This window comes from Canis lupus, chromosome 23 (genome assembly GCF_011100685.1).
Source record: "Canis lupus familiaris isolate Mischka breed German Shepherd chromosome 23, alternate assembly UU_Cfam_GSD_1.0, whole genome shotgun sequence".
NCBI lineage: Eukaryota > Metazoa > Chordata > Mammalia > Carnivora > Canidae > Canis > Canis lupus.
This window is the reverse complement of record NC_049244.1, coordinates 7,701,775-7,720,953: the sequence shown is the minus strand read 5'-3', so window position 1 is coordinate 7,720,953 and position 19,179 is coordinate 7,701,775. Positions and strand designations below refer to the sequence as shown.

The following is a 19,179-nucleotide window of genomic DNA, read 5'->3' as shown; positions in this document are numbered from 1 at the left end:
GATAGTCAGGGGGTTACATGAGGGGAGCTGTACTGGTCATCCGTGCCTGGCAATTGCTCATCAAGGTAGATATGCCAATTTTCTAGAAATTGTTAACTATTTTGAATATTGCCCCTGCCCTAAACTAGTGTACATTAAGGTAAAACAAACAGGACACTGCCCTTGCTAAATCTGAGGGGTATGAGCATGTGTGTGTGTGTGTGTGTGGTGTGTGTGTGTGTGTGTGTGTGTATGTATGTTTTTTTTCTGAGCTACCTTAGTGCAACCTACTTTGGAGAAAATGACCAGGAACCAACTCGAGAAGGTCTAGATGACAACAAACACAAATTTCTGAGGGCACCTCTGCAGGGCATGCGCTCTGTGAGGGACTTCCCTCAGCTTTCCGGCCTGGGGAGCCAGCTGTCAATACTTTCCAGGCCCAATGGTGTTCAGACTATTTTGTGCCAGAATGTCATTATGGTGTTAACGCCTCAGCCTCTGTTTACCTCTAGGGGTTGAGAGCTCTGACAGTCAAGCCTACTGCTGCTTGCAGGCTTATTCCAAAGCCCCCTGGATTCGTTACTGAAGTGTATGCATTTGAAGAGCCAGACTGGAGGCCTCTCCTCTGTGACACAGGTAGCCCTTCTATATAGAGAATGAGAGGTCTAGACCAAACAATATAAAAACCCATTCTCAAAACCCCAACATTTCAATGTCTCCAAAGACTAAAGCGGCCAACCTCAGCCTTTATAGGTAAGATGCCAGGATGAGTGCCCTCGCCAAATTCTGTACACACTGAGCCTTGTGCACCATGTGTTCAGATTCTTAATCCCTTTCAGCTTGTATAAGCCAGAGAAGCTATCCTTTTCCCAAGATGGTCATTCTCACGTGACAGAACCCTGGACAAGGAAACCATGAAGTACAGCGAGGGACTACAAACAAGTAAGTTCTCGTAGAATGTTCTCACATCAGCTCTGAGATTTCTCTTTCCTACAGGGATGGGCAGTTGACTTGCTGGCTTATTTTAGTTAGTGACTGCCTATTTCTTCGGATTCCTGTAGAGCTCATTGATAATTTATCTAGAATCTAAATACCAGTTCTCACTGCTGTAAAAAATCACAAAAGTTTCCTTATTTGTAAGATTCTAGCTACTGTGGCAGATATTCAGGAGCACCAAAAAAAAAAAAAAAATCACTAAGAAATTTCCAAAAAGTATATTGTGCTAACAAGGTAAAATTCTAAATATATTTAAGAAATCATATCTAGTCTTGTTTTATATTTTGATATACTCTAGGAAGAGAGGACTTGTATTTATCCTAAACTGGCCCCACGCGAACCCAGGCCTCCAACCTCCTGTGGTTTACAGCCTCAGCCCCGAACCACCTACTCCAACCCATCCGATGTTCCTCATGCCAACCTGCTCAAGATCCTCTCATTTCACAGCCTATAATACATATTGCTTTAAAACTCAGTACAGGGATCCCTGGGTGGCGCAGTGGTTTGGCGCCTGCCTTTGGCCCAGGGCACAATACTGGAGACCCGGGATCGAATCCCACGTCGGGCTCCCGGTGCATGGAGCCTGCTTCTCCCTCTGCCTGTGTCTCTGCCTCTCTCTCTCTCTCTCTCTCTCTCTCTCTCTCTCTCTGTGACTATCATAAATAAATTAAAAAAAATTAAAAACTCAGTACCACATCTGGGAGCAGCCTGCTTCTCAGTTGTCAGTGCCTCACCTCTGCCACCACTCAGCCTCTCCTCTGGGTGTCCTGTCTTTGGGCTCCAGGGACACACACCACAGTCATCTGTCTGGGCTTCAGCTGAACCCCTTGGCTGATGTGCTTACATGACTTGTCCTAGACCCCTACCAGCATCTATCTGGACATGTGTCTACTTTCAGATACACTTCAAAAAATCTAAACAGCAAAGACTGTCGACTTCAATTTCTTCTTTCGTTTTAAAATCTGTACCTTTAAGTAGTTTTAATGTTCGTACTGTTTATATTCTTGAATGCTGCATCAACCAGTAACACTATCATCAAACAGAACACACTATACGTATGTATGGATGTAGGTCTTAAACTTCTCCAAAAGTGGGTTATCATGCCATATAGTTTGAGACATGATTCACATCTCACCATGCTTTATAAACCTCTTCTAATCATGCAAAACAGATCCATATGGTTATTAACTCCAGATAGAGATCATAAGGCACCTCTGTAAGGCACGTCAATTAAAGTTTACAGCAGGTCACCGGAATGATTCCTGGGACTAAGTTTCTGGTTTGAAAATCACTTCTATGAAGCCAGAAATACCCCTATCTCCCTCAAATGTACCCACCTGGGCCAGTTTTAAGCTCATAAAGTGAGAGAAAAACATTTACTAAGGTGATCTGAGCCAAAATAGTGGTTTCCCTAGCAACATTCAGATAATTAACATGAATATGTGGTATTTAAAAAAAAAAGTGCCTATATCCTGACTGTGCTAGCATCAATTTGGTCCTAGATCTGGCTCATTTAGCAACTCATGTAGTGGTAGAATCAGTATTTGCTTCAATAGTCATCCTTTTCCTAACAAGGCAAACGTGAGAAGCCAGAGGGTCTGCCCTCCCCCTGCCCCATCTGTTTAACTGTGAAAAGAACTGCTGGTTCTCAGCTAACAGAGGAATTCAAATCCTCATCAGCCTCTACTTTAGTAGTTTCTGGAATCACTAAATCTTAGGACATCTGGAACAAATCAGGTCCACTCACTGTAACAACTGGATTAAAGACAAAGAATACTTGGGGTGCGGGGGAGGGCACAAAGGAATTCCCAAAATCTGTGGGCTGCTCAGAGGTCTGATGTCATAAGACAGCATGGTGTGCAGCAATGTGTGACCCGACCCAGCAATGGCATGGTGCCACCTTATACCACACATAAGCTGCTTCTTAAACCTGGCCACCACGTACTCAACATGCAAGAAGCTGATCTGCATTTCATGGAAACTGGCAGTCCAGGTAACTCAAGAGAACCCAAGTCGGCAGGGCCACTGGGGTCTTTTGACAAGTAAGTGTGTCGTGGCCATAATTTTTCCCTGCTTCAAGCTCAAGAAGCAAATGGGTTACAGACAATAAAACGTGTTGAAATTATAAGCCTCCCTGGGTTTGGAACCGTTTTTCCTGTGAGGTGAGGAGCCACGGGAGCAAGGAGAAAATAGCCCTGCCTGCCTGGGTCCTTTGGAGCTCCTCGAAGGTAGAAACAAGAATACACACAGCAGACACAGAGCATCCAACAACCACCGGCGTGCCCATTTGGCCACAAAGTGGCTACCACATTCACCCCCCAGCCCAATTTCTCTGCTTTTGGCCCAAAGCACTAGTTTTCTTGAGCTCATCAAAGCTCTGATGCACAGTTACCTGTCTCTTTAAAAAACCAAGAACAAAGAATGAACGTGTACTTTATGATCAGTATATTACAGACCCTAGGAGCCAGAGAGTCAGGGAAACACTTCCTGCGGTGGTTTCAAAGTTTGGTCTTACATTAAAAAAAAGAAAACTATAACATGACAACAGCTTTATAATGAGATCCCAGTTCTGCATATTATAATAAAAATTTTCTGTCTACTTCAGTGAACAAAGCAAAACATTTGCTTCTTCAGCCTGTATCCTTCCCATAATCAGGAAAAAATTCTCAACAGGGGTTTTTAGCCTGTTTTTATGCCACCAGATACTCCTGGTAGCCTACTGAAATGAATGGCCCCCTTATCAAAATAAGGTTTGAAAATGCGTAAAATGGAAAATCAGACTACAAAAAAAACCCAATCATACAAAATTATCATGATAATTACTCTTAAAAATGTGTGGTATAGTAATATGTGCTCTTTCTTTTATGACATTAAGTAATAAGATTTGGCAGTGGGTCTAGTAACTACCATGACTTTGAAGCAAGTATGAATGTAAACGATATTCTGAAACATCTGCAACACTGTAACCTGATAGGCAACATCAGTGATTTCTATGTGTGACAGTCACAGGTCCTGCCTATATTCTTATGTGTCATTGTCTACATTTATAATCGAATAAGATGCTACATTTCAGTTTGTAGTTAATGAAAATGAAGACTGTCTTACTATTCAAGTTCACAGACTCCATGAACTCGATGCCCAGATCACTAAGGGGCTATGGATCCAGGGTGGAACATCTGTCCTGTGGGAAATGGAGGGAGACGGGCTGGTTTAATGACAGGAAGGAGAGGCTGAGCTGAGGGGAGAGAGGAAAGACGAAAATGTCATTTCTGGAAGGTGTATAATAAAGTGTTTGCAACTGCTCTGGATTTCCTTCACCTTGATTCCCATGCCCCTGGACTGACAATGAGCCTTCTTTAAAACTGATGGACCTGGGGAGGCTAGCCAAAGAGGTGCATATGAGAACCTTCTCCTTCTTGGCGTAGAAGGTTAATCTGTTTGAGTTCTTCCACACCAGGAAAAAGAAACAAAAGCAAAAATTTTAAAATTCATTTTTCATTTTTTTCTTGAAGAAACAACTGTCAGGTGAAACAATGGTATTTACCTCTTGTTCAAATTTCATTTTCGCAGAAAATATTCTATAAAGGAGCCCAGTGCTCCTGGTGAGGAAGCCTGATTACTCCACCTGAGTATCCACATACTAAGGACTCTGGCTGCTTTTGGTTCCCCACCAGTCAGGAGCTTTCCAGTAAAAGCCATCTCTCATGGGGGCACCCCCTCTCTCCTTTTATCCCTTGTGTCTGCAGAGCCCTCTTTAAAAACAAAGTCCCAGGGACGAAGCCACCAGAAGTAATCCTAAAGACACAAGAGCTTGGGAGTGCCTGGGTGGCTCAGTTGGCTGAGTTTCTGACTCTTGGTTTCAGCTCAGGTCACTGTCTCAGGATCGTGAGATCAAGCCCAGTATCAGGCTCTGTGCTCACTACGGAGTTTACTTGAGATTCTCTCTCTCCCTCTGCCCCTCCTCCTGTTCACGTGTTTGCTTTCTCTTGAATGGATGAGTGAATGAATGAATGACACAAAATCCCACTCACCACCTGAAAGGACCTCTTACACATCACTCCACAGGCCTGGTTTTAAAAATCCAAAGACCTCTCTAATTCCAAGAGGGCAGATAAAAAGTCCATTGGCAACTATTTCCCCCCACTGATACCTAATAAATACATTGGATTTAGTTTCCTCTCAAAACTCACATTCCTAAAAAAGAATCAGACTGCCTGGCCAGGAGATCCAAGAAGGAACAAATAGGATGTGAAGTATAGCCTCTCAGGTTGGCTTCCCTGGAAGCAGTCTCTGATTGGGATTCAGGTGGTTTAGAAAGGGATGTCATGAGGAGCAAGGAGCCATGGAAGGCGGATGGGGCAGGCAAGGAGCTGAGCAAGACTGTGGCCTTGGATGGAGTCGCCTGATTCACATAGAGCACAAACTGCAGCACAGAATTACCTACACTTGAGAAAAGGGGACTAGTTTCTGTGTCTCCCAAATGAGCCAGCCAGTCATTGGCCAAGAGTTGCCCCAGGGTGGGTGTAACCTCCCAGGCAATGTGACTCCCAGAAGGCAAGGGCCATTCTCCGGGCAAGAGGAGGGGCAGCCGTGGGCCCTGAGTAGCCAACACTTAATGACAGCTGGGAACTGGCATCTGCAAAGTAAAAAGGATCTGGGTGTGGTACCAAAAGCATCCACCCAGCCTCATCGTGTTTGGGTCAAGATCACCTGGCATGGAGTCAGAAAAGCAGGATCATAAAATCTAGAAGTTCTTTACATAATACCTCCCTTCTCATGGCAATTGCGATGAACCGTGACTTATGAGCAGTCCACCTTATACCCAAGTCTGTCACCTTTGGCCCTGCAGGTGGGGGTCAGTGACCACTGGGGACAAAGCAAAAGGATCATCCCTTCTCAACCACAGCTACTTGGGTTTTTCATTGGTGGAGAGCACAAGGGTCAATTTCTGATTTCCTGGAGGTCCCATCAGGTGGCTCAGAACAAACTGGGAAAAGATGCTCACAACAGGGCGTGGGCAAGACAGCAAGAAAAGTATGTGTGGGGAAAGACTTACTTCAGAAAACAAAACAACTGCCTGGCCTTGGAATTTAGCTTTTCTTACAGAAATAAAAGTCTGCTTCAGGATGGGTGAGGCTAGTAACAGTGGCAAGTGACCCCGCCGCAGAATAGACTGCCAAAAATCTTAGCAAAGAAGTAGCCCGTCTGTTCTGCACTTGAGAAGTGAGGGATCTAGTTGCTACCTTCTCTTCATAGCTCCTTTTCTTGGTTTAAATGTCCAGGGAGAAGGAAAGTAACAGCCGTATCATTTGGACCTTGCTGGAAAGATGCTTACACATAAAACCTCCAATGGTTGGCTGTATTTGGAAGCCAAGGAAAATATTACCAAATAAAATTTTATTAGGTACACCCTTGAGGTAGACCGAGACTTCCCAGGTCGCTTAGGAGGGAGGTGGCCTACAGGCAAGTGCTGTCCCAGTGGCTTCTGTGGTTGCCACGGTTACTCCGCAGCCCTGCCTTCAACATTCCTTTAGGGATTCCCCAAACTCTCACCATCCAGATGGAAAATCCGTGTGTCTGCTGAGCAGGGGGAGGATTGTCCCTGAAATCCAGTACTTGTTGGGATAGATTTCTGCTGTTCCTATGTGTGGGTGGGGGAGGGGGCAGAGGAAGCTGAAAAAATGAAGTGACCTCCCCTCCATGTTTTCAATCTGTCCAACAAGGAAACATGGTCAATTCCGCAGGTGGTGGCCCACTCTCCTCAACCTCACACCTGAGGCTGGTAGGCTATTTAGGAAGCTACCAATCAGATCTGCCCTGAGATAGGCAGGAAGTTCCTAAAGTCATCTCCACTGGTTAGCGGCACAGTAGAGTGGGTGTCAGAGACAGACCAGGTTCCCCAAGCTGCCATGGCTAAAGACACAGGCCATGGGTCTAATGGCTAGGACATTGGACTCGGACTCAGGAACCTACCAGCAGGTGTTTTTCCTGCCACTGCCATTTAACTTTCTTTTTGACTTCAGAAAAGGGACTCCAATTCCTGCCTATCAGCTTCCCATTCTGCACCTGAAATGCTATGGCTCCCAGTATGTACATGCCAATCACCAACCGTGAAGGACCTGTGAGCTGGACTTCTTTCTACCCAACCTGAGTTACTCTGAAGGACAACAGAGAGGGCATCTCAGAGCCATACAGTCACCCTCTGTGCTCATCCCCAGACCGGGCTGGAGCCAGGGCTCCAAAAAAACACAGCTGCTTAGCCCTGCTCCACTCAGGTCCCTCCCAGGACGATGGAGGAGCCAGAAGTCTTACCCTCTTTGCCCAGGGTGTGCTGTGAACACGTCTCTTGCCTATCTTTCCCACTGCCCTCAGGAAAATGAGAACAAAGCTCCTAGTCCTGTACTAGGCTCATGGGTTTGCTCTAAAACCAAATGCTCTTCATATTTGCTAGAGAAGGGACAAAGGATTAAGATACAAACAAATGCAATAGGAAATAACGTTTTTTTAAAAAAGATTTTATTCATTTAATTCATGAGAGAGAGAGAGACAGAGAGGCAGAAACACAGGCAGAGGGAGAAGCAGGCTCCACGCAAGGAGCCTGATGCAGGACTCGATCCTGGGACTCAGGATCACGCCCTGGGCCGAAGGCAGGCGCCAAACCACTGAGCCACCCAGGGATCCCCAGGAAATAATGTTACCATAGTAATGGAGAATGTTGGGTATTTGGCAAACCATGGAAAGATAGTATTCTCAGGAAGCTAAAGGGAAGAAATCTTAGGGTCAAAAGGTTCTAACACACCTGTTAGAAATTCCGGAATAAATTCATCAATTGAGATTCTTTGAGAAAGTGGGTGTAGCAGACATAATCCATGCCCTTGCCCCCCTCCTTGGATGGTGCCAAATGCTCTTGCCGACCTCCAGCTGCCAGTGTTTGCATCTTTGTATCCAAGGGTCTCTTTCTAGAACCAGACAAAGCTGTCACAGGCTGGGGGTGCCAGGGATTAACTGTCCCTACCCTCCCAACTCTGGAGCAGCCCTCAACCCATGACCGAGAGTCAAACACTCCAGCCCCTCTGCCCCTCTGATGGAGTAATTGTGAAAAGAATGTTTTCCACCATGCCTTAGGGTTTTCTTGCAGGGTATAGCTGCAGCCACTGTGGTAGGCTGGCATGATGAACTGACTACTGGCCTCTCTCCACGTGCATCCTTTGTCATGTGACATCACATCCCCTCCCATCAGGAAGTAGAGTTTACTTCCCCACCCCTTGAATCCTGTTGGCCCTGTTGGCTTTGCTCTGGCCAACAGAATGGGACAATGAAACTAACCCTTACAAGTCTTTGTGCATTGCTGTTCTGGATTTTGGATCCCTGCCACACCATAAGTGTGGACCAGCTGGCCAGAGTATGAGAGACCACGTGGAGGCCAGTGGAGGAACCCCAGCCACCAAAAACCAATCATCACAAACAGAGGCAACTGGCCAATGAACTTGACTGCAGATCCATGAGGGAGTCCAGGAGACCAGAAGATCCAAACGGCTGAACCCACCCTAAACAGCTGACCCACAGAATCAAGAGATAAATAAATAGGGTTTTTCCAAGGCATGAATTTTTGGGGTGACTTATTACACAGCAATAAGTAACTAATACACTAGAGTTGCACAGTGATGCAAGAGATTGTCCCTACTTGCCTTCATCAAGCCTGGTATATCCACAGCAAGTGCTCTGTTACTTGTCAAATAAATGAATATACTAGCACTTTGTCACCTCCTGCCAGATGAGTAGAAGCTAGACACCCTGGAAGGTTACTATATGTTTCGATACCCTTCCCAGTGTGTGAGTGTTGCTTTGCTTATCTGACACTGCTGATTACCTTCCCAGGGGCCTAAATCCTACCCTCTGCCTGGTTAACTCCCAAAGAAGGACCACCCACATGTCTGTTTAACCTTGATGTGTTCCTGAAATGTGGAAGACACACCTGCTGCCTCCCATTAGGGAATCCACATCAGAGCAAAAGCAAAGACTTATTCTGAGAGAGGAGAGGATGAGCAATCCTTTGACTCATTCAAAAACTCCTATACACTGGAGCATTTCATTTTTCTTTCAAGAATACACCCTTGAGGGATCCCTGGGTGGCGCAGCGGTTTGGCGCCTGCCTTTGGCCCAGGGCGCGATCCTGGAGACCCGGGATCGAATCCCACGTCGGGCTACCGGTGCATGGAGCCTGCTTCTCCCTCTGCCTGTGTCTCTGCCTCTCTCTCTCTTTCTGTGTGACTATCATAAATAAATTAAAAAAAAAAAAAAAAGAATACACCCTTGAAAAAACCATTCCTGTTTCCAGATATTTTAGAAATAGCGACTACACAGCCCAATCAACAAACTTCTTTTGCATTTTTCTTCCAGATCTGGGACAGTGAAGGAAAAAACCTTCACTTCAGTGAAGTAAGTCAACCGGCTAATATTCTGACAAGGGCACAAGTTTTCCAGGTTCCTGATCAGCTCCCACTTGCCTTCCTTCATAAAAGTGACAACAACAATGATGGCAACTTTACATATGAGGAAACTGCTGATGTGCCCATCATAAGCTTGGGGTCAAATGTGGCCCTCAAAGGAGAGGAAAGTCCAACTTAGAGGAGTTAAGAATGTGTGATTCGGGAATCCCTGGGTGGCTCAGCGGTTTAGCACCTGCCTTCAGCCCAGGGCGTGATCCTGGAGTCCCGGGATCGAGTCCCACATCAAGATCCCTGCATGGAGCCTGCTTCTCCCTCTGCCTGTGTCTCTGCATCTCTCTCTCTCTCTCTCTCTCTCTCTTTCTCTCTGTGTGTGTGTGTCATGAATAAATAAATAAAATCTTAAAAAAAAAAAAAGAATGTGTGACTTGGGCTGCCTGGGTGGCTCAGTGGTTGGGTGCCTGGCTTTGGCTCAGGGCATGATCCCCGGATCCGGGACTGAGTTCCACATCAGGCTCTTTGCAGGGAGCCTGCTTCTCCCTTTACCTATGTCTCTGCCTCTCTCTGTGTCTCTCATGAATAAATAAATAAAATCTTAAAAAAAAAATGTGTGGGTCATTGCAGTGGTGTGCAGACACCACCACTGACCCATCAGACAGGCAGCAAATGTCTCCAGGGGCAAGAGCAGAGCTTTACATGTCCAACAGCACACAAGAGAGCATGAATGGGGATGGATGGAAGCCATCTTGATTCACAGATTTTTTAACCCACCCAGCTCCTTTCTGGATGGGACTTCTCACACAGAGGAGGACTTTTTCCCCAAGGTCCCCTGCCTCAGTACTTCGGGTCCAGAGCCAGCTGATATCAGACCCCCAACAGCAACTGAGGCTAGTGTTCAGGAGGAGAACTAGATGCAGGATTTGACATTCCTGGCTTTAAGGGCTTGAGTGTCTGTATCCTCCCCACTAAAAAGAGTATAATAATATTTACTTGTTAGTGTCATTGAGAGGATTAAATCAAATAATAATGCTAACTTTCATTTGCTGAGTGCCTACTATATGCCAAGCACTTTTAGAGACACTTAAATCTGTTTTAATTCATTAGATACTTAGAATAACTTTATAAGGTGTTGCTATTATTTCTCTTGTTTTACAGATGAGGAAATGGGCATAGAGATGTTAAGCAACTTGCCCAAGGTTGCACAGCTGGTAAGACACTATGGTGTGTCTATGTATACCCATGACTCTCTAGGGTACCTAGTGCACAGTAGGTATTCCTTAAATAGAGCTCTCTTCCCCTTTATCAAACAAGACTTTACTTCTACTGCATGATGTGCAGTTGATAATTCCAGTTTTGATAATATAAAAAAAATAGCCACTTTTGAGAAGAATAATTTTCAGGTTCTAAATAGCTCTTGGGTGCAGCAATCCTCCCCTCTTGAAGGCTGGTTTTTCATGGATGGAGCTACCTGTCTCCCAGCCAAAGATTTTGGGAAATGCACCTGATCCCACACCTCCACTGTGGTAACAGCACTGTTAAGACCACAAACATACAAGCATTATATGTGGCCACAAGATGGTTCTTCTAACTTCATAAGTATTTTACTGTGTCTTTTCACTTCCCTTAAGCGTTCTTTCATTATTCAGGTTGGCTAGCCAGAAGGTACCGCAATGTTCCACTGGTCTCCTATGGGATGCATCAAAATATATACGTGTATTTTTAGATCAACTGCCATAGTCTACATTTCTTTTTATCTTAATCACATGTGCTGTAATCTTAGATACTGTAAGTATTCAGACAGACAAAACAAGACATGTTGCATCATTTCACAAATGGAGTTTTCAGTTCTGTCTAAGCAGCTTCATCCCTGTTCCTGGACATTCTGGAAGAAGCGTGTTTTGGAAACAGGCTCAAGCCCGTTAAAGACGATGAACCTTTAATTAAAGACTTGTTTGTTTTAAGAGACAACAGGCCTGCCAGAATTCCTGCTCTCTGGAGAGAAAAACCAAAACATCACTGAGTCCCCATCACAGATAGCATTTCCTGGCCTGATCCCTGGCCACTCTGGGGGACCCAATCACTCCCAGATGTCTTTCCCTCTGTCTTCTGCAGCCTCCTCAGTCTGGTGGGTACTTGGCCACTTCCAGCCACACCTTGTCCTGCGCTGTCTGCCCAGTCATCAGAGGGGTCTTCCTCTGTTATGCTTTGCTTCGACTTTTCAGTACAGTGGGTCACAGCTAACACAAGAGTGAGGTTCTACAGGCACTATGGAAGACAAAAGTCGTGTCCAAACTGCCCTTCTGAAATCTCTGGGGAGGCACCGTGGTGAAGATCAATACAGCATGTCTCATAAGTCCGATGCTGCCAAGGGTACTCCTGCGCCAGGACAAAGGGGCTCTGTGGACCTGTGCCGGGGACTAGGAAATGAGGTGGGTGGGAAGGAGTTCATTCAAAACTCAAGCTTTCGCTGAGCGGAAGAGAGGAACAGATGACCCACACCATGTCACTCTCTCTCAGTCTTGCCACATCTCTCACTGTGTCCTCCTGACCCCCCTCCTTCATGCCAGACATCTGCAGATCTTTGTGGGCATCAGCCCTCCACACCTTCATGCCTCTGCTTACATTTTCCATCTGCCCAGAAAACCCACATCCTCCCCATCATGTCTCTTCATTCCTCATCCTGGAAGCTGCTCCCTAGCCCTATAACGACCCATCTACCTTTGTTAGTCTCCTCTTCTAAACAGAGGAGCTTGCAGGGGCTGGGCCTGCTGGCTCAGAGGCAGTTCGGTAGGTACATCCCCCTGCCCTTGTCCTCTCCCTGTCCCGAGCTGACTGCAGCTGCCCCAGCTCCAGCCCCAGGGGCAGGCCTAGCACTGACCAGGTGATGCCATGTCCATAGTGCATGCTGGGAGAGCAGGGTGCACACAGCGTTCATTTCTGCACCCTGGTGCCCAGTGTTTCCCTGACTTGAAAAATCAAGGGATATGCAACCCTCATCCTCCCCTCCCTGCCCCCAGGGCAATAATGAGTCAATAGAGTTCAGTGACAACCAGAGCCACTCGGTTCTGGTTCTGACAACTGAGCCTTCATGAACCACATTCACACCCTGGCTTCCACCAGCAGTTTACTGCCTGTGCCTTCTCCTACTTGGTGACTGGCTCTACATGAAGGTCTGGGGAAATCCAGTATACCCAAAGCCACCATTTGATTTTTTTATTTCTCCTCATTCAATTACCAATTAATGTTTCTCTGATGGCTCCCTTGGGGACAGCTATGGGTCCAAGATACAAAGAAGGTTTAATGGGGGATCCAGACAAAAGGCTATTTTGAGGGACAGGGGTGGGGGAAGGGAGAGCTCCTGGGAAATAACTCATCCTAAGGAGAGGCTCATAGCTTTCATCCAATGACACTGTTTCTGAGATTGAGAAAATATTCTTACCCAGTCTCTAGGTCTCATGCCTGAGTCAAGAATGTTGGAATTAGAAGAAAGGTTGAATCAGCCCTGAAAACTAAGGTATCAGGAAAAAGAGCATCTAAAAAAAAAAAAAAAGAAAGGAAAAAGAGCAGTCCTCTTCCTTATGTAGTAATGTAGTAGAGCAGACTGCCATATAGGTCCCAATTCACCCTTCCCTGAACTTATGCCCTCTGCTGTGTGACTTTGCTGTGCCTCTCACTAAGGCGGCACAGAATATTTTCCTGTCCCCTGATTTTGGGGTCTGTCATATGACTTGCTGTGACCGATGGAATAAGGCTAAAGGCAGAATACACCAGGTCCGAACCTCGGCCTTAAGGGTTATTGCATGTTTTTGCTTGCCCTTTCCACTGTCACCAAGTCATGAGAAGGATATGCCCATGCTAGCTGACTGGTTCCAGCAGGACAATGAAGATACATGAAGCAGAGCTAACTGAGTCACTTGAGCCTAGCCGAGATCAACTTATCCTCTGCCGAACCCCAGATGCTTGGGCAAGTCAGCCAAGATCCAGCTGAATCCAGCCTGGACCAGCCAACCCGCAGCCAACCTGCAGTCCATGAGAATAAATGACTGCTGTTTCAAGCCACAGAGTTTTGAGGTGCTTTGTTATGCAGCTGGCTATAGTGAGCTGATACATATGGGGGATCTGGATCCTGGCTGCCATACCAGTTCTCAAATTATCAATTACTGGGCCAATAAAGCAGAACTGGTTCTGATCCACAAATCCTGAGGGGCCAGGTAGGGGCAGCGGAGGCCATTTTAAGTACAAGGTGCCTTACCAACCATGAGCCTTGGAGTTTATATCTTAATACATGAAAAGTACAGTTGAACAGAGATAGATTTGACCGTGTCCATTAATGGGCAGAAAGAACATCAGAACTTCCCTAACCTAATATTTAACCTTGGAGCAGGTGTACATTTTCCCACCACACAAAGTTTTCTGATCCCAAACAAATTTCCAACATTCACAGTCTGCTTCAAGACAAAACAAATTCGTATATTTTTGTTTTATGTTACTTTTTCCCTAAAACACTTTTTGGAAGACCTATTTAAAGCTAAAAGTAATGACTTGATAATTTATGAACTTTTTAAGAACTGGTTTCTCTAATAACCCCAGCAAGTTCTTTTTAATGTTAAAAAATTCCAATGTCCACTTCATTTGTCTGAAGTAATCTTCTAAGGTTGGCAAAACATGTGCCACTTTAATCTACCACTTTTGTCCTAAGTAAAAGTAATGCTAATTAATATTTAAGTGGCAGGCACCTGGGTGGTTCAGTAGTTGAGCATCTGCCTTTGGCTCAGGTCGTGATCCCAGAGTCCTGGGATTGAGTACTGCATTGGGCTCCCCGCAGGGAGCCTGCTTCTCCCTCTGCCTGTGTCTCTGCCTCTCTCTCTGGGTCTCTCATGAGTAAATAAATAAAATCTTAAAAAAATAACATCTAAGTGTCATGGAGGAGTATTTGTGTGTGTGTGGTGGTGGTGGGGGGGGGCAGTGTTACATCACCTTGTGCCCAATAAATGAATATAAAAGAAAAAGAATCTTAGTATTACTTCCTTTGATGAATAGATTATTTATCAATGTAAGTGTTCCAGTACAGTCACTGTTTACATTCCACCCATTCTCACATTCTCAACAATCATGGTTACAAATAAAGGGCACAGTATGGCATTTTGGAAAATAACTATCAAAAGAAATGGTAATAAACCTATGGAGAGACTTTCTAGCCGCCAGGCTAAAACAATCTTTCAGAAGGAACTGTCTTGAAAGGAAACCATTCTCTGAAATGTGGTCAAATGATTAGGACCAGCACCTAGATCCTACAAAACATCTAGAATAAAAGGCTGGCAGAGAGGAAACAGAAGGCCTCTGTGTGGTTTACCTTTGCCTGGGGGACTCTCGTACTGTGGGAGGAAAGCCTGAAACAATAGAGACTGTCTGTTCCCTCTAATCAGAACCACTAGTCTCTCTCCTTCACCCCCTCCCACTGCCATAGAACCTTCACCTGTTGTGAAAGCAGATGCCATTGTTAAGTGCGTGTGCGTGGTGGTGGTGGGAGAAATTAAAAGAATCTTTTATAATAGTCAAGTCATATGAACGGTCTCAATTAAATACTGGCAATTTCTTACGGTTCAACCTAATACAATGTGTAGGTATAAAACACCCCCTCCATCACACAAATCAGAAATATGGGCTAAACCGTAAGACATGTAGAACTGTGAATGAAACAAAAAGCAGATTATCCCCTGCAGATGATAGGCGTTGTTAACATGATCACAGGGCAGTGGGTGGCTCAGTCGGTTAAGCGGTTGCCTTTGGCTCAGGTCATGATCTCCAGGTCCTGGGATGGAGCCCCGCGTCAGGCTCCCTGCTTGGCGGTGGGGAGTCTGCTTGTCCCCCTGCACCCATACTCATGCACAGTATACACGCTCTTTCTAGCTTGTTCTCTCTCACATAAATAAAATCTTTTTAAAAATTAATGTATAATACATACACATCTTTTTAAGCTACAAAATACTGTCATAACCTACCAACTCTAGTTATCTTCTTTGTGGAGCTGAGGTGGGGGGAATCTGCACACTCAAGCTTTAGGGTCATGACAAACGCGCCCCCTGGAAGGAGGTGGCAGGAGCGCTGACTTACCTGGAGAGCAACAGTTGACCTTGGAGCTGCAGGTCGGCGGCACAGTCCTCTGAACGGCAGTTCCTCTCAAAGACCGTCTGTGGGGGACAGACAATGGGAAGGACAGGATTTAATGGCAAAGGTGTAAATACCAGCCAACAACTTTCTTCCAAATCAGCGAGCGGTAACTCTTCCTGGGAACCTTCGAGGCCTCCCCTCCCACGAAGCCAGCCCCCCAACAAGGTGAGGGCTCCTCCTCAGGCTCCAAGGAAACCCAGGGCAGAGGGGGCCTGGACTGCAGAGCGCATTCCTTATCGGGTTCCTTTCTCAGTCTACCGAAGTGCTTCTTGAAGTATGTTCCTCAAGAAGGGTACAAGGCAGGTGTCCTTTCCACATTTGAGAAGATCCTTAAATGCTCTCCAATGTGAGTGAATAATCCAGTTGCATAAAGAATTCTTAGATTATAGTGTGGTCATTGTCTTCTGTTTGCTCTCTTGGGGAGGCAGAAAATCTCTGTGTGAGATGGGTTCGGCTCGAGCGATGGGATGTTATAATGTTTGGTGCCAAAGAGAAACGTCAAAGGCAATGAGGCGAGTAAGCTGAGGACACCACACCCGGGCTGAGGGGACTCTTTCCTACGTCTGGGGGGTGGGGAGGCATAGCCTCTAACCCAGATTGGGCCTCGATGGCCAAAGCTCCCGCTTAGCTTCAGGGCCTAACCCTCTGTACGCCAAACCTGCTCTGTCCATGGGGCTTGTGCAGCGTGCTGAGCCAGGTCTATCTGTGGAGGTTGGCAGGGGAATCGGGAGCAGCATTTTGGGAGGAGTTACAGTTTTCCCCTGTGGTCCACAGCAGGCTGCCAGTCCCTCCCTCATATTGGTCTGGAGCCCTCTGACATGGCTCATCTACGGACAGCAGGCTCCTGGTGTTCCAGACTCACAGACACTCCTCACTACTGTCAAGAGGCTTTGATCATTTTGGATTTTGGAGACAAGAGCCTGTTGTCATTTTTTCATTGTAAGTCATTCACTATTGAACGTCTCTTCTGTCACTGCTCATGTTTGTGGGTTTTTCCCCACCACAGAACACAGTTCCAAGTGATCTGCTCCCCTCCCACCGGGTCCATCCAGGCGGCTCTCAGAGTGCCAGCACGGACTCCGGTGAACTTGCTGGCCCACGGACAGTCTAGACCTACCAGACGGAGTAATTGTGCCTATGGAAATTCATATTCCTGTGTCACATTTCCAAAAGAATAAAGTGCCCCAGCCAACATTCCCGGCCTTGATTGTGGCAGGGGCAAAACTCATGGAAGGCTTGGGCAAAACAAAGGAAATTCCCAAGTCCTTTTGGACACTACTGGGAGCAAGGGAGAAGTCAGATTTCCAGACTTCCAGATAAGACATTTGTGCTTGATTTGCCGTCTTGAGCAAGGAGAGAACAGGAGCAAGTGGATGTGGACTGCACGGATATCTCAGGCAAGAGCAGCAGGCTCTGGAGGGTAGGAATGAGGGCAAAGCACCAAAAGTGGCTTTACCTTTGAGACTGAAGCCTGAAGGTCCCTTCATGGGGGACTGTCCTGCCCTGACCGAGGCTTTGCACCTAACCTTGTTGTAATTTCACATTTTTCTTCCAGCAAACTTTCCACCCATATTATCTAAGCTTCAGGTCTCACAATACCCAGCCCTACCCATGCTGACAAGGCTCCTCCTTGCACATGTCTTTCCAGTTTCACAGGTGAGAAGGACAAGGTGAGTTCCCCACTGTGGGACATGAGGTGGGAAGCAGGTGAGAAGTTATGGAAAGGACGTGACCTAAGTCCTCCTGTGGCACACAATCTGGCAAGACCTGGCCCCTTCCCTCCTTACCTCTGTCCCTCTGGCTCTCTTGTGCCAGCCACCCCTCAGACTGGCCTCCCATTTTCCCATAGGACAAGCAGGGCCTCCACCACAGCTGGTCCCCAGCTCCTCCACCTGGTTCACCCAGGGCATGTCCTCTCATCCTTCTATGAGCAAATCAAAACCATGTCTCTGAGCCCCTTCCACCCATGAGCTCAGGCTTCATTGTAGTTCTTCTAGTTCTGGGTACTTTCTGCTGCTACTGCTCCTCTGGGTTTAAAACTAACTGATTTTTATCATTACTGGTTTCCTGTTTATCTCCCCTGCTAATATTATGCCTCCACAAAGATAGGGACTGTATTGGTCTTTTTAAAAAAATATTTTATTTATGTATTCATGAGAGACACAGAAAGAGAGGCACAGACACAGCCAGAGGAAGAAGCAGGCTCTCTGTAGGGAGTCTAATACGGGACTTGATTCTAGGACCCAGGAATCATGACCTGAGCCCAAGGCCGATGCTCAACCACTGAGCATCCCAGGTACCCCAGGATATATTGGCCTTGTTCACCTTTGTGCCTGTCCCTGGAGCCTGGCATGTTGAAGTTGCCCAGTCAACACTGGAAGACTGTGTGGTGCTCTGAAAGATGAGGTGACCCTGAAATGGGGAGTCCCATGGTGGCCGCCCCAATCCAGGCCAATGCTAATAATCAATGCCCAAGCTGTAGCAACCATCCCTTAGCAACATGTGAGTGTAGAGCCCCCTATGAAGGGTCTGTTGCTTTGTAAAAATTCATTGTCTTTGGTCTGCCCTCCTCTTGTACTCTGCTATTTCCTATCCCTGGAACTGACTCACATCTTCCAGGGCTGCTAAATTTCCATCCAACAAAGGCAAACACTGAGTCCACCATTTATATATCTTGATGTACACACACAGGGATACATATATGTACACACACACACACACGTGTTTACCAGCTAAAACTAAGCATGGCCTATTCCAAGAAGATAAAACACCAGCTTACAAATTAGCCCAGGACTCAATTTCCACAGTTATAAAATGAAAATCAGCATGGCTTTAGGCAAAGATCCTTCCAAGCTGCGAATGCAGTTGTCTTAGAGGCAGAGTAGCAAGACAGAGGAAATCAAGAGACTTGCCTCATGTACTGGGGAGGCTGAAGCTGAAACTCAGAGTTCCTGTGCTTTGGACCTAGATTTGTCTCTCTGGGCAAATGACCATTTTGTTTCCTGAGGAACTGAAAAGCATCCCTCTGGGGCAGAAGGTAGGCAGACTGAGGCCTCAGAAAGCCAGCTGACAACAGAGAGTTTCCAGGAGCAAGTAAAGACTACTTCTCTTTTACTAAGTACAAAGAGTACAGGTTCCCTATGAAGCCAATGGGCCAAACTCCCAACTTTCCTCTTAGAAACAACCCTGAGCACCAACCGGGGCCTCTACGAAATTCCTCCACCCGCTTTTGCCCCTGTCTCCCTAGTCTTCTGGGCAAAGGCAAGCCTGGCTGTCCGAATCTGACAAATCCCCCACCAGCTTGGAAGCATTCTCTCCTACTGCCCTCCAGCCTCCACCTTCTGGTTGCCAAAGCCCCGTCAATTTCTTTACCCAGAAGAAAACTTTCTGGAAAATGGAAACAGATCTGAGAAGCCACCATCTCTTAATTCCTCTCTGGTTAAAGGAGGTAAACCCTTTCTCTCAGGAGAAAACTGTTTCTTGCCTCAGTCTTCAGAGACTTGCACACTGGACTCCCAGCGGCCTCCTCAGCCTCACAGACTAAATTTCCATGTTGGCTCCTTCCTCACTCTGGTCTTCACCCAGG

At 46.4% G+C, this 19,179-nt stretch overlaps 1 protein-coding gene across 1 annotated transcript in view; it reads right to left on the bottom strand.

The window, feature by feature from the left end:
- The window catches only part of ITGA9 (integrin subunit alpha 9), a 336,390-nt gene that overhangs the window by 133,804 nt on the left and 183,407 nt on the right, over positions 1 to 19,179 (bottom strand). The window contains exon 17 of the mRNA XM_038570409.1: positions 15,537 to 15,613. Within this exon, the coding sequence (XP_038426337.1) occupies positions 15,537 to 15,613 (77 nt within the window). The remainder of the gene's footprint in view (positions 1 to 15,536; positions 15,614 to 19,179) is intronic.